Source organism: Mustelus asterias, chromosome 24 (assembly GCF_964213995.1).
Source record: "Mustelus asterias chromosome 24, sMusAst1.hap1.1, whole genome shotgun sequence".
Lineage (NCBI taxonomy): Eukaryota > Metazoa > Chordata > Chondrichthyes > Carcharhiniformes > Triakidae > Mustelus > Mustelus asterias.
Genome location: NC_135824.1, coordinates 30,766,952 through 30,789,663, shown reverse-complemented (window position 1 = coordinate 30,789,663; position 22,712 = coordinate 30,766,952). Strand labels below are relative to the sequence as shown.

The 22,712-nt window shown below is 43.1% G+C and overlaps 1 protein-coding gene across 2 annotated transcripts in view; it reads left to right on the top strand.

The window, feature by feature from the left end:
• The window catches only part of rasef2 (RAS and EF-hand domain containing 2), a 101,462-nt gene that overhangs the window by 47,308 nt on the left and 31,442 nt on the right, over positions 1-22,712 (top strand). For both annotated transcript variants that reach the window (XM_078241517.1, XM_078241518.1), the window contains exons 4-9: positions 5,265-5,355; positions 9,132-9,227; positions 12,004-12,081; positions 13,086-13,201; positions 17,171-17,239; positions 19,863-19,944. In XM_078241517.1, coding sequence (XP_078097643.1) covers positions 5,265-5,355; positions 9,132-9,227; positions 12,004-12,081; positions 13,086-13,201; positions 17,171-17,239; positions 19,863-19,944 — 532 coding nt within the window. The remainder of the gene's footprint in view (positions 1-5,264; positions 5,356-9,131; positions 9,228-12,003; positions 12,082-13,085; positions 13,202-17,170; positions 17,240-19,862; positions 19,945-22,712) is intronic.

Sequence of the window (22,712 nt, the reverse complement as noted above, 5' to 3'; positions counted from 1 at the left end):
TTAGCTTTCGGAGTCCTGCTCCTTCGTCAGATGGAGTGGAAATCTGCTCCCAAACAAGTCTCTCTGTGCCTTGTTTGGGAGCAGATATCCACTCCATCTGACGAAGGAGCAGGGCTCCGAAAGCTAATGGCATTTGCTACCAAATAAACCTGTTGGACTTTAACCTGGTGTTGTTAAAACTCTTACTGAGGCTATAAATGGCCAAATGTACAGGTGTCAATTCATTGAGCTACAAAACATGTGTAAAATATTAGCAGCCTGTTTAATGACCCCACCCCCCAAATTAGATTTGTTCACCCCAATGTCAGAAAGATTCCAGATTTTGTTTGATCTTTGAAACTTGTGACTCCAAGGATTTAACTTTCTGCACTATTTTCCCCATACTGTTTATTGTGTTCCCTTCAAGCTCGTGCTTGCAATGTTTTGATGCAGTTTTATCTGAAGTTGAAAAGTACATTAAAATTAAGCAAATGTTAATTTGAAGGAAAGATGTCAAACAACATGCTTTGAATAGTACGCAAATGAAATGAAAGCTTGCGGATGAATGTCTATGATGCCACTGTGTCATTTCAGGCAGTTTTTAGGATAATTATTCTTCATGACAAGAATCACCTCTTCACAATTCCATTCTGTAATTAAATATTGTGTTCAATGGAATTTAAATTAATTAAACATTGCATTCAATGGAATTTTAAAAAAATAAGAACAGTAGTCCATACAGCGTCTCGAGCTTGCTGACTGAATTTATTCATCAGCTCAGGTATTATTCATCACTCTCCCCATATCTCTCGATTCACAAAAACCTGCCTTTCAGTATTAAATAAAGATGAACACCAAACAACTCCCGAGGGGTAGAGATGGCAAAAGATTCACAACCCTCTTGAGTGAAGATATTTCTCCTCAGTCTCGTCCTGAGTAGCCTTACCTTGAGATTGTGACAAGTTCTGGACTTGCCAGCCAGGGGAAGGTCTACCTTGGCAATCTCTCTGTAAGAATTTTATGTGGTTCAATAAGATCATCTCATTTCTTTTAAAGTTGATCTTTCTCTACACCCTAGCTACGACTGTAACACTACATTCTGCACCCTCTCCTTTCCTTCCCTATGAATGCTTTGTATAGTGTGCAAGAAATAATTTTCACTGTATACTAATACATGTGACAATAATAAATAAAATCAAAAACATCATGTCTTTCTATTTGTAGTCATGATGTGGAGATGCCGGCGTTGGACTGGGGTAAACACAGTAAGAAGTTTAACAACACCAGGTTAAAGTCCAACAGGTTTATTTGGTAGCAAAAACCACACAAGCTTTCGGAGCTGCAAGCCCCTTCAGGTGAGTGGGAATTCTGTTCACAAACAGAGCATATAAAGACACAAACTCAATTTACATGAATAATGGTTGGAATGCGAATACTTACAACTAATCAAGTCTTTAAGAAACAAAACAGTTTGGTTTCTTAAAGACTTGATTAGTTGTAAGTATTCGCATTCCAACCATTATTCATGTAAGTTGAGTTTGTGTCTTTATATGCTCTGTTTGTGAACAGAATTCCCACTCACCTGAAGGGGCTTGCAGCTCCGAAAGCTTGTGTGGCTTTTGCTACCAAATAAACCTGTTGGACTTTAACCTGGTGTTGTTAAACTTCTTACTGTTTCTATTTGTAGCCATAGGACAGTCTTCAAATTTCGGGAATCAATTTTGTGATCCTTTGTTACATCTTTTCTAAGACAAGTATAGCTTTCTTGGGTAAAGAAGCGAAAGCTTTAGAGCAGTAATGGGCAACCTAGGTTAATGAATGGGCCGCATGAGTGGCCCCACCTTCATCTCAGTGAAATCAGGCTTGTTCACTAACCGTGAACCCATGAATAAGATTATTTCATGGGTTCACGCTGAATATTTCATAGCCAGTTACAGAAAATGCTTAATCATTTATATATCAATAGAACTATCACCTACTTCAAATGATAAAAACAAAAGTAAATTTACACTTTGGACACAGAGTGCACACTTTCACAGTCATAGTTTGAGAATCAGGGATAAACCTTTTAGAACTGAGATGAGGAGAAATTTCTTCACCCAGAGAGTGGTGAATGTGTGGAATTCACTGCCACAGAATATGGTTGAGGCCAAAACGTTGTCTGATTTCAAGAAGAAATTAGATATAGCTCGAGGGGCTAAAGGGATCAAAGGATATGGGTGGGAAGGGAGAATCAGGATATTGAATTTGATGATCAGCCATGATCAAAATGAATGGCAGAGCAGGCTCGAAGGGCTGAATGGCCTCCTCCTGCTTCTAGTTTCTATGTTGTGAACAATCAGCATGCACCTCATTTCACTTGCTGTTGATTTATTTTGTGATGTAATTTGTGTATATCACTCCAGTCATACTGGTAGGGGAAAAAAAACAATGTGGAATCAGTGGAATGCGATAACCCTGCACATGGGCAGTGGTCAACAAAGTGTTTTGTGGGCCACACTCGGAGCCCAGATGGTTGTATGTGGCCCCCAGGCCTGCAGGTTGCCCATCACTGATTTAGACAATGCTGCTGGTGTGGTCTCACCAAAGCTCTATACAACTGCAGAACACTTTCTTTCTTGTACTCCAATCCCCTTGCAATAACGGCTAACACCATTAACCTTCCTATTTGCTTGCTGGAACTGCATGTTGACTTTGTTTCTCTTTTACAAAGAGAACCAAATCCCCCTCTGAGGGCTGATATTTGTTGATCTCTCACCATTTCAACAATATTCTGCTTTCCCATTCTTCTGGATAATTCACATTTCTCCACATTATATTCCATCTACCGACTTATTTTCCAATTATGTAACCTGTCTATATCTCTTTGCAGTCTCTATGTTCTTTTGGAAGTTTATTTTCCCCATTTATATTCTCTGCAAACTTTGGCTACCTATTTTAGTTCTATAAAGATACGGCACTGTTTATGTTGATGGATGTAACAAAAATAAATTTCACATGTAAGGCTCTCTAACAACCTCTAATAATTTTGAGAAGATCCCACCCCAACGTTCCAGGCAATAGACGCTTCTCACCTGGTGTGGAAGGGGGTGGGGGGAGGAGGGACCTCCTTGCCATCAACAGGTCCAGGCAGTGGGCGACTGTGGGAGTCTCCGACCCCACTGTCTGCCCTTTACCCCTGCTACATTCACGGCCAGGTGTCCCTGGGGAGGGAGCGTGCTGTGTCCACGGGTAACGTTGAGGCCTTCCGAGCTTGTTGGGCACCACAGTGACTGGGGTGTATTATTAACCCCTTCAATCACATTTTGGTTTGATGTTTCAAGTTTCCTTTACACTTTATATTTTGTTTCGAGCGGTCCCTCCCTTTAAGGGGCTGCCCCTTTGACTTTGTCCCTCAGCTTGTTTGATTTTAGTCTGGCAATGGATCCTTCTAATATGGAAATCAAGTTTCTATGATGTAAATTGGATCTCAGTTGAGTTAGGAACTAGTCCAAGCTGGCATAGTGCAGGCTTCAATCATGGGCAATAGAGGCTCAGCAGAGGTTAAGTCTTGAATTGTTCTCCGCCTTTGCAGGAGCAGATGAGCTCCTTTGGTCCACGAAGGTAACCTGGGTGATGATGCCACGAGATCCCTCCACTTGGTGACTGTGTCCGTTTTCACCTATTCTAAAGTCAAAATGCATCCCATCGTCCGAGTCATAGAGGTTTACAACATGGAAACAGGCCCTTTGGCCCAACTTGTCCATGCTGCCCCCATTTCTTTAACCACTAAGCTAGTCCCAATTGCCCGCGTTTGGCTGATATCCCCCTATACCCACCTGACCCATGTAACTGTCTAAATGCTTTTTAAAAGACAAAATTGGACCCCCCTCTTCTTCTACCTCTGGCAGCTCATTCCAAACACTCACCAGGGTAGCCCAAATCACAATGAAAACAGCAGGGTGTAGGTTCTAGGTTCTCCACTGGCCAGAGCCAGATGAATTGGGAGCTCCGCTGGTGAATGAGGAGGTCAATAGTTGGATTGTTGACTTTGGTGAGGCAACAAACACGTGGCTGGTTGGGTGTCAGGCAGGTGAGGAACAGATCCCCTGCTATGTTTGAGAGAGCTGGTCAGATTTAGAGATAGCACGGTTATTATTTTCTGTTCTATTGTTGAGGAGGAAATGAATTGGAAAAAGGTGAGTTCTGCAGTAACTAATACTCATGTTCACTTGTTGGCTTCAAACCGCGAGAGGGTTTGGATTTGGCACCTTCTCAGTACTCGGTTAATCTGCTGGCTTTCTGAAAGAATGGGGCAGTGCATGTGGAGGCACGTGTGAGTGAATGGTATCAGGTTTGTATGATTTAGGGTGTTTCATTGTTGCAATCGCCTGCCCCATGCTATCACATGACTACATTTCAGGAGGTAAAGCTAAGCTCCTGATTTGTAGCGTACGCGGGATCTGTTTACAACGTCCTGGAATGCCAAAGCCAAGAGAATATCTGGAGCTGAGATTTGTAGTAATTGTTGTTATTTGAGGTATTGAAACTTAAACGTTAATATTCTTGTCACCAGTATATGTTCCGAGAGCAGCATCCGGTTCATCACATTCCTCAGTGTGCATGAATGCATTTATTCTCAAGCTGCTTGTGTAGAAGACTGGAGAATCAGTGCTACACTGGGAGTGAGTGGAGATCCCCAGTAGCTCTCTCTATACACTAGGAATGAGTTAAGTTTATTTATTAGTGTCACAAGTAGGCTTGCATTACCACTGCAATGAAGTTACTGTGAAAATCCCCTAGTCGTCTCACTCCGGCGCCTGTTCGGGTACACTGAGGGAGAATTTAGCATGGCCAATGCACCTAACCAGCACGTCTTTCGGACTGTGGGAGGAAATCCACACAGACAGAGGGGAGAACATGCAGACTCCGCACAGGCAGTGACCCAAGCCAGGAATTGAACCCGGGTCCCTGGCGCTGTGAAGCAGCAGTGCTAACCACTGCCGCCCGAGTGGAGAGATCGCCCATAGCTGTCACCTATGATTAAGCCTTTCATTAGTTTATGTTGAAGGAATTTAAAAAGTTCAATCGACATCAAGTCGCATTAACACAGTGAAATGATGAAAAGCTTTCTTTGCGGGAATGGACTTGGGTAATATTTTGCTGAGTTAATCAGAGGACCTAACCAACGTTTTCACCCAAATCTTAACGCCCAGAAGCTGTGTTGAAATGCTACTTGCCTAAGAGGGAATAGATCATTTTAATCTGCAGTAAATAACCGTATGAGCTACTCTATTGCCTTGCAGGACGGAGGAAATGGCTGATGTGCGACTGGCTGAAATGGAAGAAGACATGCAACAGCACGCAATGAAACTCGAGCAGAAACTGCGAGCCGAGGTGAGATCCGAGTGTGGAAGTTGATATGAAATCTGTGCCATTGTGTAATTGTTGGGTAATTATTAATTACTTTCTGCTCTGCATTCTTCAAATTCTCCAAGTGCAAAATGTGTGGGAATGTTGTTGCATAAACTTTCCCTGGACTGCAATTAAAACAGCATCCCTTTTAACCTTTGGGATGATGTGAAATTGCTCCAAGAAAAAGGCAGATGGGATGTTGGCATTTATTGCAAAGGGACTGGAATATAAAAGTAGAGAAGTGTTGTTGCAATTGTGTAGGGTGTTGGTGAGACCACATCTGGAGTATTCTGTCCAGTTTTCCTCATTTGAGGAAGGATGTGGGGCATTGGAGGCAGTTCAGAGGTGGTTCACCAGATTGATCCCGGGGATGAAGGGGTTGACGTATGAGGCTTATACTCACTGGAGATTAGAAGGATGAGAGGGGATTCTGATCAAGATATTAAAAAATTCTAAAAGGGATTGATAGAGTAAATGTAGACCAGATGTTTCCTCTTATGGGACAATCTCGAACAAGAGGTCACAGGTATAGGTTGAGAGGCGGTAGATTTAAAATTGAGATGAGGAGGAACTACTACTCTCAAAGAGTGGTGAATTTGTGGAATTTGCTGCGATGGAGTCTAAGTCATTAAATGGTTTCAAGAAGGAGCTAGATATATTTCTTAATGCATCTAATTTAATTTTAAAAAACAAAGCGGGTTTAAAGGATATAGGGAACAGATAGTGAGGTGGATTTGAGACCAGGGAGAGATCAGCAATCATAGAAACCCTACAGTGCAGAAGGAGGCCATTCGGCCCATCGAGTCTGCACCGACCACAATCCCACCCAGGCCCTACCCCCACATATTTACCCGCTAATCCCTCTAATCTACACATTCAAGACTCTAAGGGGCAATTTTTAACCTTGGCCAATCAACCTAACCCGCACATCTTTGGACTGTGGGAGGAAACCGGAGCACCCGGAGGAAACCCACGCAGACACGAGGAGAATGTGCAAACTCCACACAGACAGTGACCCAAGCCGGGAATCGAACCCAGGTCCCTGAAGCTGTGAAGCAGCAGTGCTAACCACTGTGCTACCGTGCCGCCCTGCCGCAATGATCTGATTGAATGGCAGAGCAGGCGCGAAGGGCTGAATTTGCTTACTTCTCCTAATTCATATGTGCCTAAAATAGTGCAGCAGCACGTTACCACCCAGTGAGGAGGAATGAACTGGCTCACCTATATTCAGCCCCCTCAACAAAGAAACAAAGATTTTTAAAAAGAAAAGCTCTTTACCCCATGGATGTCTTTTTCAATCCAAACATATTTATTTTTCAATAAGGACCCAATAAAACCTGGTTGTTTTGAATCAGAGTAAATTTATTAGTTACTAAACCTGAGGAGGAAAATTAAAATAAAAGACATGATGGCACATACATGCACAAACGGATCGGAGTAGGAAGAATTAAAGTCCAAATGAAAGTTAAAGGAACACATCATTAAGTCCTTTACTTGTTCTTGAAGGCAGCTGATTTTCTTTATAATCCTGAAGTTGAATTGATGTTCAGGTTTGAACTTTGGAAACATCTTGGTTCCAGAGAGAGAAAGGAAGAGATTCCTTAGTGCTCTCGCCAGCCCTTTTTCCAGATCTTTTTGGTGACTTCTCTCTGTCTCTCTTTCTGTCTGACTTGGCAAATCCAGTTGTATCCTGTCTGTCTATTCCAAGAAGGAAATAGATGAACTTGCAGTATAGTCTTGCAGTCATTGTTGTGGAATAAGTAATCACATTTTTGATATCCATCTCAGAATCATTTGAAAATTTCAAGATAACATAAACCAACACATTAGTTTGCACAGTGATCGGGTGTATTCCGATGTGTGCTATCTCGCACAGATTGACGGACAGTATGTACTCTATAGTAATGTATCTTTGCAAAATCTCACACTACAGCACAATTTCATCATTGCAATTGCTGATTATGACCTTTTGAAGAAAATTGAACATTATTTCCATATGTCTAATGGCCAACATTTAATATAGTAATTCCTTGTTAATGTTGTCCTGTTCAGCTCTGACAAAGGGTCATCTAGACTCAAAGTGTTGGCACTATTATCTCCCCACAGATGTTGTCAGACCCGCTGATATTTTCCAGCATTTTCTGTTTTTGTTTCAGATTCCAGCATCCGCAGTATTTTGCTTTTATATTAGTGCCCTGTTCAATGTTGTTCCACTTCATTGGTGAGTGAATGCGCCCTGTAATCCCATTGAGTATTGCAAGGTGTCATTTCCCACATGGCCCCATTGGTGCCATTTTGGGACCGGCTTCCCAGCCTCCGAGTTGCGGCTTACCGCCTCCCCCGCGCTCTCGCTGAAACTCCAACTCTGAGTCATGATCTCAGCGGTGAGATGGCAGCTCCACAATGGCTCCCTTCACACAGCCTGAGAAAATGTCACATGTTCAATCCTGGTCTACAGTGTCCCGTTGAAGGTCCAATGCTGATCCAAAGCCAGAGCTCCGATGTTGTGGAAGTGGGTGTCCCAATGGTGCAGGAGTGCTGAACTACAATACATGTATTTTTAAAAATTGTTCCAGCCATCAATAGGAATTTAGCGAGAGCATCCTAATGTTTTAATATTTTATTTTTCTAAAAAGGAAGACCCACCAGAACTTTCTGGAGAGGGATCATTCAGATCCGAAACATTAACTCTGTTTCTCTCCACAGACCAGCTGAGTTTATCCAGCATTTTCTGTTTTTAATACAGTTTGAACTTTAATTCCTGTGGGAACCAATGTTTCAGTAGGTTGTGATCTTGGAAATTTGCAACCACAGCTTGCTGTAAATGAACCTGGCAGAGCAGGAGATGGGGAGTGGGGGGATGGCAAGATCCCCTCTACAGGGCAGTCTATGACTGCTCTTGTACCCATCCTCACATCCAGTACCTAAAATCATCCCTGCCATTGGAAGGAACCTCATGAGCAACTGCAAAATTCCAGGTCTCTTTTTTTAAAAAGAAAAGATTTTTCTCAATTAAGCTCATAACATGACTGGCTACCACCACGTGTGAATAGGTTGCCCTACAGGTCCTTGCTCCCACCTCAAGACAGGGGGAAGCTGGAGAATTGGCATGATAATTGGTGGGGCTATTTTTCACTCCTGCCCACTTTTGATCCCAGACCTGGTGGGAACCCAAACGTCCGGCCCCTCCTGTGGGAACTGAAGATGTCTAGAGAGAAAAAGCTTGTAAGCGAGTGCAGAACATGGTCGGTGGGTGGAAGACATATGGAAAATCTGTCTGAGAGCAAAGCAGAACCTTGTCAAGATGGACAAAATACAGCGAATGCCAGGAAATCCAAAATTGAAACAGTGTTGGAAATGCTCAGCAGGTCGGGCAGCAACTGTGGAGAGAGAACCTGAGTTATCGTTTGTTTCAACTTTTGCTTCAAAACGAAATTAAGTTAATTCCATCCCTCATTGGGCCAAGTTGGCGTTAAAACAAGTAAATTCCATAATTAAATCTTAAACAGAAATGCTGCTTTGTTGTTGTTGCACTGTTTAGGAGATGGAGCTTGGCCATAAATTGTCCTTCTAAAGATATTGAGTCTTGTACTGCTTCAGTTTGAAGACAGTGTTAAGTTTCTTCAGTAGCTCAATAAGTTGCTCTTTCTATTGTTGTTGCCCAGTGCAGTGTGCTGCAAACTGGCCTTTTTGACGACAAAGGTTGCTTGTTCACCCTGGCGAACAAAAGCTCACTGTTCAAGTTTTGTCCATTCCAGGAACAGTCGAAACTTGAGGCGAAAGTGGCAGAAATGCAGAAACGACATGAAACCGAGGTAGCGGACCTACAGGCTGTCATTGACCGAATGAAAAAGGTATTTAAAACCATCAAGTTCCAAAAAAAATTATTATCGGTTAGCCTGGTTTAAAGGATTTTTCGCTCCTAAAGAATTTTTAAAAAAAACTTTATTCATTTTTAATATACATTTTTTGGTCTTAAAAGAAGGCAGCAGTAAAATGAAAGCAAGGGAATGATCTTTCACTGCTTGAACTGAAATAACTTTGGGTGGCACAATGGTTAGCACTGCTGTCTCACAGCGCCAGGGATCCAGGTTCAATTCAGGCCTTGGGTGACTGTGTGGAGTTTGCACGTTCTCCCCGTGTCTGTGTGGGTTTCGGACGGATGCTAAGGTTTCTTCCCGCACTTCAAAGATGTGCAGGTTAGGTTGATTGGCCATGCTAAATTGACCCTTAATGCCAGGGGGATTAGCAGGGTAAATATGGGGGTTCTAGGGATCAGACATGGGTGGGTTTGTTGTTGGTGCAGGCTCGATGGGCTGAGTGGCCTTCTGCACTGTAGGGATTCTATGAAAATACCATATTTATTTTGTATTTTTTATAAAACACAATAACATCAGCTAGTCAATGTACTTTATTATATTGGCAGAGTAAAAATAGTACTAATGTTTAACTTCTAGAAGGTGCATCTAAAAAGATAATCTACACGTACTTTTTAATTAAAGTGTGGCCTATTTCAGCATTCCTAACTTCAGCCCAAATTTTCTTAGTTGTTACTGCTGACGCTGCACAAATTTCTACAGTGTCAACTCTCGAGTGCCTTCACCATCCCAAGTTTTACAGCTCCAAGGTTCAGCCACGCAAAATTGTACAAAAAAATGTCACGTCACCCCATCAACAGCTAACCTCTGTCAATTAAAACAAGTTCTGTAATGCAATCTTGCCACTGCATTCGTGCAACTTTGTCCAGTATCTATCTCGATAAAGTGTACATCAAAATTAATTCAGAATTGTATCAGGACAATGTGTTCCATCATCCTTTGGGAGGGTTTAAAATCAATCACTTATACTATTACACAAATACCTTCTCCCCATTCTATCTTAGGTATCGAAAGAGCTACCTTCTCCCCATTCTATCTTAGCATTGCTGGTTTGCAAGCAAGACAAAACGGCTTGCTTTATCGATAAAGAACCTTTATCAACAACTGGTTTGGTTTGAGCTTGAGTATTGGGTCCAACTTTGGACTTTGCATTTTCCGACAGTGCGGAGGACATTTTACTAGATTAGTACCAGGGATGTGGACTTGTGAAGAGACTAAAGAAGCTGGGATTGTTCTCCACTTGTGCAGAATACATACAAGTTGAGATTGGGAGATCTTGAGGTGCAGTGGGTAGCATTCCTACCTCTGGGCCAGAAGCTCTGGGTTCAAGTCCCACTTCAGGACTTGATGGCCATGGAAGGTGCCCAGGTAATGTGGTCAAACAGGTTGATCATCAGCCTGTAAGCCCGTCCAATACGCCCAATGGCAGGTGCTAAAGAACGGGAGAGTTTCCTGGTCAGCCATGCTGCAGGAGGCAATGGCAAACCACTGCAGTATTTTTCTGAGCATAATCATGGACCAATCCAATGGACGTTCATGATCACTAATGCTTTCTGAGGGCATGGTACACGAAGGAGGCGGAGGGACAAATAGGGAGGGAGTAGCTACAACTCCAGACTTTCAAACACTGACTTGCTTCTTTCTCCCACTCCCCAGAACCCACAATGGCAATCTTAACATTTCAAGTCATTACTCAACTCTGACCAGTTATGTTTCCATATCTGAAAAGAACCTTTATCAACCACTGGTTTAGTTTGAGCTGGAGTATTAGGTCTGACTTTGGACTCTGCACTTTCCGATGGTGTAGAGGGTGTTTTACTAGATTAGTACCAGGGATGTGGACTTAAATTATGTGAAGAGACTAAAGAAGCTGGGATTGTCTCCACCAGTGCAGTGAAAGTGGTAAACAGCGGGGCATTTGATATGTAAATAATGAGAACCTGTTTGCCTGATGGGAGGCTCAGTAACGAGAGAACATGGGTTCAAATAATTTGGTGAAAAGGTAGAGCGGAGATGGGAATTTTTTTTACTGTGTTCTGACAATCTATGCTCGAAAAGGTGGTAGGAATATAATCAATAGTAACTTTCAAAAGGGAATTGGATAAATACCAGAAGGGAGAGAAATTACAAGGTAATGGAGAAAGAGCAGGGAAGTGAGACTATTTGGAATGCTTTCCCCAATAGCCAGCACTGGGATGTGGTGCTGAATGGCCTCTTGAACTGGATATCTCCAACCTCTCATGACCTCATGAATGTCCAAAAGGAAAAGTACACATTGTGGAGATTCTTAAGCTTGAGGAACTCACCAAGGCTCCTTGCACAGCACTTTCCAAACCCACGATCACCACCATCTAGAAGGACCAGGGCAGCAAATATTTGGGAACACCATCACCTGGAAGTTCCCCTCCAAGCCACTTGCCATTCTGACTTGGGAATGTATTGCCGTTCCTTCACTGTCACTGGGTCAAAATCCTGAAATGCACTCCCTAACAGCACTGTGGGTGTACCTACACCACATGGACTTCAGCGGTTCAGGAAGGCGGCTCACCACCACCTTCTAAGGGGCAATTAGGGATGGGGCAATGAACACTGGCCTAGTCAGCGATGCCTATGTCCCATGAATGAATTTTGTTTTTTGAATTGCCTGACACTAAGTTGTAGTAATCTGTAGCTAGCTGTGGAAACATTGTGGGAGCTTCTAGTTGCCGACATCGATTACACACTAAAGTCTATCATTGTTGTGTTTCTCCAGCTTAATGAAGAGCTGTGGAATTCAAATTCCAAAGGGGACATCTCTGCACTGAAGGAACAGCTGGATGAATTGACTCAGGTACGTGTGGGTGTTTTTTCTGTGCTGCAAACCTTATTGATTTTATTTTTGAAGCGTATGTAATCCAAACAATGATCTGGAGTGTTCATTCCTCTCCTGAGCAAATGGGAATTAGAGACTGTTCACGCCCTGGTGTCTTCGCATTGATATTCTGTTGCCTTGGCAACCTCCTTGGATTTCTAAAATTCTTTGAATCCGAGGGATCTTGAGTGATAAATAGAGGAAGAATGTGTGAGCGTGCTTTGTGGCGAGTCTATTGTTGCAGTCCCTGGAGGAGCTATTTCACACCACTGAAGAACAAAACCAATATTTGATTAGAACAAGTACACAGAGCTTGTCATTGGCCAGGAGCCAACATAAACTAGGCTTACCCGGCTTCACGTTAGCAATGAGGCTTAAGAATCTGGAATAACTCGTACAGTGTTACCTTTGGTGATGTTATCCGAGGGAACAGGGGGAGAATCCGTTTTGCACAATTAGTTATGATGATCTGGTCTGCGAGGTCGGAGCAAGTAGATTCATTTGCAAAAGGGAATTGGATTTGCACTTAACTCGCAAACCCTGATGATATTTTTAAGAGTTGGAGAGCAGAACTAAATCAGATGGCTCTTTCTAATTGGCTCGGGTAATCCGAATGTCCTGATTTAAGCATCAGCTTTTCTTCCTGGTAAAACCCATAATAATTTTAGATGCTATATTTCTAGACTTCAACACAATGCAAAGAAATAACTGAGCAGGGGGAGTGGGGAAGATTTCAAATTGAGATCTGGCCATCTGTTGGTATCACTCTTGATCACTAACCGGCCAACTGAACTAAACTGACCTCTTGACCATCGTTTAATCTGAAAGACAGCGCCTCTGACAGTGCAGCACTCCCTCCACAACGTAGTGAAATATCAGCCTATGTGCTCAATGGCTGGAGTGAATCTGTAGCCTTCTGACAGACAACTGTATACTCTTGGTATTTTTGTTTTTAATGTTGCGTTATGTTTGTTTTATTGCAGGAGAATGAGCATTTGAGAAGTTCCCTACTTAAGAGCCAGACAGAGATTTCCATTCTCGAAGCCAGGCTAGACAAATACAAAAATGAACTCACTGATCGCCATCTTGATCAGGAACGGTAAATAAGCAACACTTATACCAAATAAATATTCTGACATCTGAATTACAATATATTTTTCTGTCCAATCTTCGTATTTGACTTGGAGAGTTGACCCTCAAAACTACTGTTAGAATTATCTACTCTGATTTGTAATATTTTAGACCACCCCTGTTGACACAAAAGCAGCTGATTTTATCTGTGAGGGTGTCCCGACTTGGAAACACTGCTTCGTGATGGTGTGTGGTTTTGTCTGCAGGAACGGTGTAAGGAACCACGTGTGACACCCAGTGAGAACAGTAACCAGCCCACTGGTAGTGCAACATATACATGAACAAGACTATAATGATCTAAGATAGTTATGTGCAAGACTACTAAACACACGCACACAGTTTAAGTAGGAATTACCCTTTCCAAGATCTGAACTCTTCCAGGACTTTCCAAACAATATCCAATCCAATAGGTCTATAAGTAAAGGCCAGCTTCTAATTGGGTCGGTTAGCTCTGTTGACTGGAGGGCTAGTTAATGATGCAAAGTGACGCCAACACCATGGGTTCAATTCCCATTCAATTCCTCCTGAGGTTACTCGCGAAGGCCCTGCCTTCTCAACCTTGCCACTCACCTGAGATGTGGTGATCCTCAGGTTAAATGACCACAAGTCAGCTCTCTTCCTCAAAGCATATGAAAGAGGCCTATGGTCATCTGGGACAATGACAACTTTACTTTATAGTTACCATATATGCATACATATGTACATGTATATGATTGAATAGCTTTTCTAAGGAATGTCTCTTCTTGATTCAGTAAAGATATGGGTTTTAGCTGTCTCCACGAAGGTTTTCTGCACTCTTATCTGCTGACTAGAACTGGCTTACAGGCTGCGAGGTGGAATCTGCCTCTTCCTTCCATGAAAAAATTGCCAATTATTTTTCCCTTTTGAAGATTCTCTCTGTATATTTGGCTGTTTGTCCCCTCGGCTTCTAATAGTTCTCAGATTAACAGATGTATGTCTTCCCTGGATTGTGCAATCGTCCATCCAAAGTGTTTCCTATTAGCAAGACGATATATTCCTTTCAGTCTGTCTGCAACTCTAATCTCGTTATTGGGATTCACATCCTGTGAAAATACTGTTTGAAATGTGCCAGCAGGCTTTGGACCTGCTGGCACATTCATGACGCCTTTTTATTTTAGCATTTAATCATGCTACATAAACACAAGCTTATCCAAAACCCTGCTGCCTGCATCCTAACTTGAACTGACCCATTGATCCGTTACCCTGTGATCCATGGCCTATATTGGGGCCCCCAGTCCAGCAATACCTCAAGTTTCAAATTCTGAAACTGATGCCTTTGTGACCTAACGAGAGATCCTGTGTACGCTTAGCCCTATTTGCTTCAGTTTATGCAAAGACTTCATTTTAAGATATTTCTGCCAATGCAACCATCTCGGCTAAGCTTAACAATCGATTGCTAACTTGACTGTATGTAGAATCAGAAGGCTAAAGATTAGCTAAAAATTGACTGCATTCCCGAAGGGTACACAATGCAGGCAAACAACAGCATAACCACAGCTGCGAGGATAGTTTTTCTAAGGTGGAGGCAGACTGCGAAAAACTGTTCCGATAACAGTTGAAATATAGTTTGGATTTTAGTGTGTTTTTTCTGTTTGTTTTCAAGATCCAGTTCTGTGCGTTCAAGTTCAGTACAGGGGCTGGCAGGAGAAGCCAGTCTCCAACTCACTTTTTCTTTTTGCTTGTCATGTTAATATTTTAAGTTCTGTTCGATAAAAGAAAACCATTTTAAAACTCATTTCAATGCTGTCCCCTCGTCTATTCAAATGAATGAATGGACCCAACACCTAGTCTCACCCTTTCTATGTAATCATTGAATCCCTACAGTACAGAAGGAGGCCATTCGGCCCATCAAGTCCGTACCGAACACAATCCCACCCAGGCCATATTCCCATAACCCCACGCATTTACCCACCAATCCCCCGACACTAGGGTCAATTTAGAATGGCCAATCGACCAAACCCGCACATCTTTGGACTGTGGGAGGAAGCCCACGCAGACACGGGGAGAACGTGCAGACTCCGCACAGTCAGTGACTCGAAGCCAGGATTGAACCCGGGACCCTGGCGCTGTGAGGCAGCAGTGCTATCCACTGTGCCGCCCCTAATCTCTTTCATCCCACAACCTGCTCGGAAAACCTGCATCTCTCCAACTTTGGTCTCTTTTCCTGACTTCCTTCACTCCACACTGGTGGCTAAGTCTACTTTATGCCTCATTTTGAGTCTCCGAACAAAACGTTCACTACTCCACCATTGACAGGCAGGCCTTCAGCTACCCGAGTCCTGAGCTATGGATTTCCCTTCTCAATTGTCAGCGTCTCTTATAGAAGTATTTAAAGTGGAGGTAGATAAATATTTGGTTAACCAAGGAATAGAGGACTATGGGGAAATAGCACAGAGAAGGAGCTGAGGCCAGCATAGATCAGCCATGCTTGTATGGAGTGGCAGCACTGGCTTGACGGGCCTGGTGGCCACTCCTGCTTCTATTTTTTGTGTGTCTCTCCTCTGTTATGACATGCTTTTTAAAATAGTTTGGTCAAACTATTGGTTACTTGTCCTAATGCAGCCTCCTTTGGTTTGATGTTTTTTGGCTGATTATGTCCCTGTAAGATACATTGCCTTGGGGAAATTTTACCACATTAAATATTCAATTTAATTGCATGTTGTTGAATGTTGTTTTAACTTGTATTTGCCTTCCCATTCTCCTTTTTATTAGAAAGTATCCTTCTGTTTGCTGTCAAAATCAGGGCATTCTAAAATGCACAAAACGTCCCCAAATGGGGTCTGACCAGAGCCCTTATAAAGCCTCAGCAGTACATCCCTGCTTTTACATTCTAGACAAGTTAACCTACTGCTAAACGCCTTATTTTGTATAAATTGAGACCACAAGATATAGGAGCAGAATTAGGTCATTCGGCCCATCGAGTTCCACCATTTGATAATAGTTGATAAATTTCTCAACCCCATTCTCCCATCTTTTTTCCTGTAACCTTTGATCCCCTTACCAATCAAGAACCTATCCATCTCTGTCTTAAAGACACTCGATGACATGGCCTCCACAGCCTTCTGTGGCAATGAATTCCATAGATTCACCACCCGCTGGCTGAAGAAATTCCTCTTCATCTCAGTTACTCTGAGGCTGTGCCCTTGGATCCTAGTCTCTCCAACTAATGGAAACATCTTCCCCCATGTCCATTCTATCCAGGCCTTTCAGTATTTGGTAAGTTTCAGTAAGATCCCCTCCTCACTCTTCTAAACTCCATTGCGTACAGACCCAGAGTCCTCAAATGCTCCTCCTACATCAAGCCATTCATTCCCGGGATCATTCCCGTGAACCTCCTCTGGACCCTCTCCAAGGGCAACACATCCTTCCTTAGATACAGAGCCCAAAATTGCTCTCCATATTCCAAATGGGGTCTGACTAGAGCCTTCTAAAGCCTCAGCAGTACATCCCTGCTTTTGCACTCTAGTCCTCTCAAAATGAATGCTAACATTGCATTTGCCTTCCTAACTGCCGACTGAACCTGCACGTTAACCTTAAGAGAATCCAGAACTAGGACTCCCCAATTGAATGTGATTTTTGAAAAGGGATATTGGTGCATATCATTGAGAATCACATCAGGAATAGAATAACCGATTGTGTTTATGTCACAGAAGTCATGCCAACATGTCAGTGTTGTTAAACTGCATTGAGAAATGCTTCTCCCACTGTTAGCCACTCAGCGGACATGCTGAACTGCCACTCGACCAGCAGGAGATGAGAGCCAAAATCACAAGGCCCGGGAGTCAGCTGTCTCTGAAACCTTGCCCCTGGATTGTGTGTGTTTGTGTACATGCGTGTGTGTTGTGCCAGTGTGTTTTGCAGAATAAAGGTACACCTTAAGAAGTTCTGCTTTAATAATTCCATTCCCTCCAAATAGGGCAAAGGATGCCATAAAGAAACTAACTGAAGAGAATGAAATTTCTACCAATCAGATACAGATGCTTCAGTAGGTTATCTTTAATTATCTTTAAATATTTAAAAATGATTTTCAGTCTAAAAATTCAATCCTGGGATGTGGGCATCACTGACTAGGCCAGCATTTATTGCCCATCCTGAGTTGCCCTTGAGAAGGTGGTGGTGAGCTGCTTTCTTGAACTGTTAGTCTATCTGGTGTAGGGACACCCGCTGTACTGTTAGGGAGGGAGTTCCAAGATTTTGATCCAGCGACAGTGAAGGAATGAAGACTGCGGACGGGGTTTTATGGCCTCGCTCGTCCCAAAACCGTAAAATCCCACCCGAGGTCAACCGATCTTTCCATGCTCCACCCCTCGCCCGCTCTGATTCCCGTGGCAGGCAGGGCGGTAAAATTCCGGCCTGCATTTCCAAGTCAGGATGGCGAGTGACTTGGAGGGGAACTTGCAGGTGTTGGTGTTCCCATGTATCCGCTACCCTTGTCCTTCTAGATGGTAGCGGTCACGGGTATGGAAGATGCTATCTAATGAGACTTGGTGAGTTACTGTATACTGGGGTCAAAATAAGAGTGCAATGCGCATCGAAAATGTTCTTTTTCATGAAACATGAAAGTTATTCCTCTCTTGTAAACTGTGTTGTTGTGTCAGGGACCTATTAAATTCCTGCCCTCCCCTCCCCCATTGCATCGTGCATCCCAGTTAATCTATGGTAATTACAGTGGGCAACTCAGAGTATTGGCGCAATAGACATCGCTTCATGGTGTGGAAGTGACTGCTTAACAATGTGTCGGAGCCAATCTTGCTGTACAATTTACATCATTTAAAAATTTCTAGGCAATTTAACACTGTTTTGCTACTAAAAGTAAAAACTTCTCCAATTGGGCCAGGCTAAATATGATCACAGGCTAGTTGAATCTCCCAACAAAATGTTACGCATCCCTAATTTTCATTGCTCCACCTTCAGCTGTCAAGGCGCTAAGCTCGGTAATTTCTTCCTGAAACCTCTCATTTTCTCTTCATAGAATAAATCCCTACAATGCAGAAGGAGGTCATTTGGCCTATCAAGTTTGCACCGACCACGATCCCACCCAAACCCTATCCCCTTAACCCTACCTGTTTACCATAGCTAGTCCCCCTGACACCTAAGGGACAATTTAGCATGGCCAATCCACCTAACCCGCACATTTTTGTTCAAGATGCTCTTCAGAACTGACCACTTTGTCCAAACATGTGGTCACCTCTCCCTGTATTTCCTTAAGTGGCTGATGTCAAATAAAATTTGACAATCTTCCTATGAAACACCTTGGGGCGCCTCACTACAATAAAGGTGCTATTGGGATGGTGGGATTGTCCTTTGAAGAGTCTGGGCCTATGTTCTCCAGAGTTTAGACAAATGAGAGTTGACCTTATTTGAAGTATAATACGTTCCCACAGGGTAGATGCAGGAAGGATGTCTCCTCTAGCTGGGGGTAGTCTAAAACCAGTGGTCTGCCATTTGCGACTGAGATGAGACATTTCTTCGCTCACAGGGTGATGAATCTTTGGAATTCTCTACCCACAGGGCTGCGGAGGCTCCATGATTAAGTATGTCTCAGGCAGAGATCGATAGATCCGGATTCCTCCCACAGCCCAAAGATGTGCAGGTTGGGTTGATTGGCCATGCTAAATTGTCCTTTAGTGTCCCAAGATATATAGGTTAGCCGGGGGTGGGATGGGTTAGCAGGATGTGGAGGCTTTGGAGGGGGTACAGAAAAGATTTACCAGGATGTTGCCCGGTATGGAAGGCATTAGCTATGAGGAGAGGTTGGAGAAACTTGGTTTGTTCTCACTGGAACGACGAAGGTTGAATGGCAGCCTGATAGAAGTCTGCAAGATTACGAGGGACATGTACAGTCAACCCTGCTTTTTCCCAGGATGGAAGAGTCAATTACTAGGGGGCATAGGTTTAAGGTGCGAGGGGCAAGGTTTAAAGGAGATGTCCGAGGCAAGTATTTTACACAGAGGGTGGTGGGTGCCTGGAACTCGCTGCCAGGGGAGGTAGTGGAAGCAGATATGATGGTGTCTTCTAAGGCGCACCTGGACAAATACATGAATAGGATGGGAATAGAGGGATATGGTCCCCGGAAGGGTAGGGGGTTTTAGTTCAGACGGGCAGCATGGTTGGTGCAGGCTTGGAGGGCCGAAGGGCCTGTTCCTGTGCTGTAATTTTCTTATTTTATATGTGGTGTTATGGGGATAAGACCTGGGTAAGAGTCAGTACAGACTCAATGGGCTGAATGGCCTCCTTCTGCATGGTAGGGTTTCTATGACCGATTTCTAGATGTTAAAGGTATCAAGGGACATGTGGATAGTTTGGGGAAGATGGCCTTGAGGTGGATCAGCCATGATCTTGTTGAATATGGCTTGAGGGGTGAAATGGCCTGCCCCTGCTCCTATTTCCCATGTTCCTATATAATTGAAATTCTGGAAATACTCAGCTAACGTCTATGGATGCAGAAGCAGAGTTAACGTTTCAGGTTGATGCCCTTTATTTAGAATTGATATAAACGCATGTTGTTGTTGCCTGTGTTCTGAAGTAATATTTTTTAGAATAGACTAGCGAATTACTAAGATTTGAATGGTCCATTGTTAACTTTCCCTTCCCTTTTTCATTCTTAGAGAAGCCAATAAGGCTCTTTACGATAGCAATAATGGACTGAGAACTGCTTTGGAAAGAAATCACAACTCGAATAAAAACAAGGTAAGTTTTGAAGAAAGAAATTTGTGACTGGCAAATGGCTCTGTTTCTTGGTGGCAATGTCCATCCCTCATGATTTCAATCACTGCAGAATCTGAATTTTGGTCAAACTCTTTAAATCAGAATAATAATTAATCAGGAATACCGATAATAACATGGCAAATATGTGATGAGATGCGAAGGAAAAAATACAGAATAAAAGCTGATTTTTGGTTGGATAATGCACTTCAATGGAGAGGAAATCGGATGAGATTTTGTTCTGAGCCAGTTGTCACTTTGTTAGCAAATTATCGGTCTTCACCACAGAGGATGCCAGTAACATCCCAGATATATCTGTCAATCAGGAAATGGAGAGGAGGAAATCCAGAGAATTACAACCACCATGGAAATGGTACTGAGCAACTTGTTGGAGCTGTGGGCTAACAAGTCTTTGGTTCTTTTTTTTTTTAAAAACCATTTTTACGGGATGTGGGCACCACTGGTTGGGCCAGCATTTACTGCCCTCTATTTCAGAGGGCATTTGAGAGTCAACCACATTGCTGTGAGTTTGGAGTCACGTGTAGGCCAGACCGGGTAAGATTCAGAAAGCGTACAGTGCAGAAGGAGGCCATTCAGCCCATCGAGTCTGCACCGACAATCCCACCCAGGTCCTATCCCCATAACCCCGCATATTTGCCCCATTAATCCGTCTAACCTACGCATTCTGGGACATTAAGGGGTAATTTAGCATGGCCAATGCACCTAACCAGCTCATCTTTGGACTGTGGAAGGAAACCATAGCACCCAGAGGAAACCCACGCAGACACAGGGAGAATGTGCAAACTCCACACACAGTGACCCAAGCTGGGAATCGATCCCAGGTCCCTGGAGCTGTGAGGCAGCAGGGCTAACCATTGTGCCACCATGCCACCTTTCTCTTAAGGAAACTAGTGAACCAGATGGGTTTTTACAACAATCGACAATAGTTTTGTGGTCGTCATTTTAAATTCCAGATATTTTTATAGAATTCCAGTTTCACCATCTGCTGTGGGATTCGAACCCAGGTCACCAGAGCATTACTTTGGCTCTTTGGGTTGCTAGTCCAGTGATAAGACGAATACACCACTGCCTCCCCGATGGACTTCATTTTAGGGTCTTAATTGAAGTGGATGGTGTGATAGTTGGGTTTTAATTTTCCAAAATTCTTTAAATTCAGGGAGGTTCCATTAGGTTGGAAAATAGTGAATGTAACACTTTTATTCAAAAAGGGAGGGAGACAGAGAGTAAAAAAACTACAGGCCAGTTAGGCTAGCATCTGTCAAAGAGAAAATGGTAGAAGCCATTTTTAAAGATGTTGTAGCAGGACACTTGGATAAATCCAAGATAGAGCAAACATGGTTCTGTGAAAGGGAAATCGTCTTTAACCAAGATGTGGAGATGCTGGCGTTGGACTGGGATGGGCACAGTAAGAAATCTCAACACCAGGTTAAAGTCCAACAGGTTTATTTGGTAGCACAAGCTTTCGGAGCGCTGCCCCCCAGCTGACTCACCTGATGATGGGGCAGTGTTCCGAAAACTCGTGCTACCAAATAAACCTGTTGGACTTTAACCTGGTGTTGTGAGACTTCTTACTGTGTTTAACCAATTTATTGGATGCTTGGAAGTAACAAGTGCTGTGGGCAAAGGGGAACCAGCTATATTTGGGTTTCCAGAAGGCATTTGATAAGATGCCACATAAAGGGTTATTGCAGAAAATAAAATCTCATGGTGTAGGGGGTAACACATTGGCATAGATGGAAGATTGGTTAGCTAGCAGGAATCAGAGTACACACAAATGGTGCTTTTTCTGCTTGGCAAGATGTAATGAGTGTGCCACAGGGATCAGTGCTGGGATTGCAACTGTTTACCATTTATATAAATGACTTGGATGAAGGGACTGAAGGTATGGTCGCTAAATCTGCTGATGACACAAAGGTAGTCGGGGAAGTAAATTATGAAGAGGGCATTAAAGGATACAGATAGGTCTGGCATTTGGTATTGTGTGGGGAAAATGTGAAGTTGCCCATTTTGGCAGGAAGAATAAGAAAGTATGTTACCTAAATGGTGAGATATTGCAGATCACCAGAGATGCAGAAAGATCTGAGTGTCCTAGTGCATGAAGCACCAAAGCTGAATATGCAGGTGCAGTGAGTAATTAGGAAAGCTAGTGCATTGTTTATTGTGAGGGGAATTGAATACAAAAGCAGGGAGGTTATGCTTCAGTTACACAGGGCATTGGTGAGATCACATTTGGAGTATTGTTTATAGTATTGGTCACCTTATTTAAGGAAGGATGTAAATGTGTTGGAAGCAGTTCCGAGCAGGTTTACTAGACTAATATCTGGCATGGATGGGTTGTCTTATGAGGAAAGGTTAGATAGTATAGGAGTTTAGAAGAGTAAGAGTACAAGATCCCAAGGGATCTTGAGAGGGTGGTTGTGGAAAGGATGTTTCCTTTTGTGGGGGAATCCATAACAAAGGGTTATTGTTTAAAAATAAGGGATCACTCATTAAAGACAAGCATTGAGGAAAATAAAATTCTAAGGGTTGACAGTTTTTGGAACACTCTTCCTCCAAAATACAGTGGAAGCAGAGTCTTCGAATATTTTTAAGGCAGAGCGAGATAGATCCTTGATTAACAAGGGGGTGAAAAGCTATCGGGGTAGATAGGAATGTGGGGTTGAAGTTACAATCAGATCAGCCATGATCTTATTGAATGGTGGAGCAGGCTCAAGGGTGCGCCGAGTTCATGT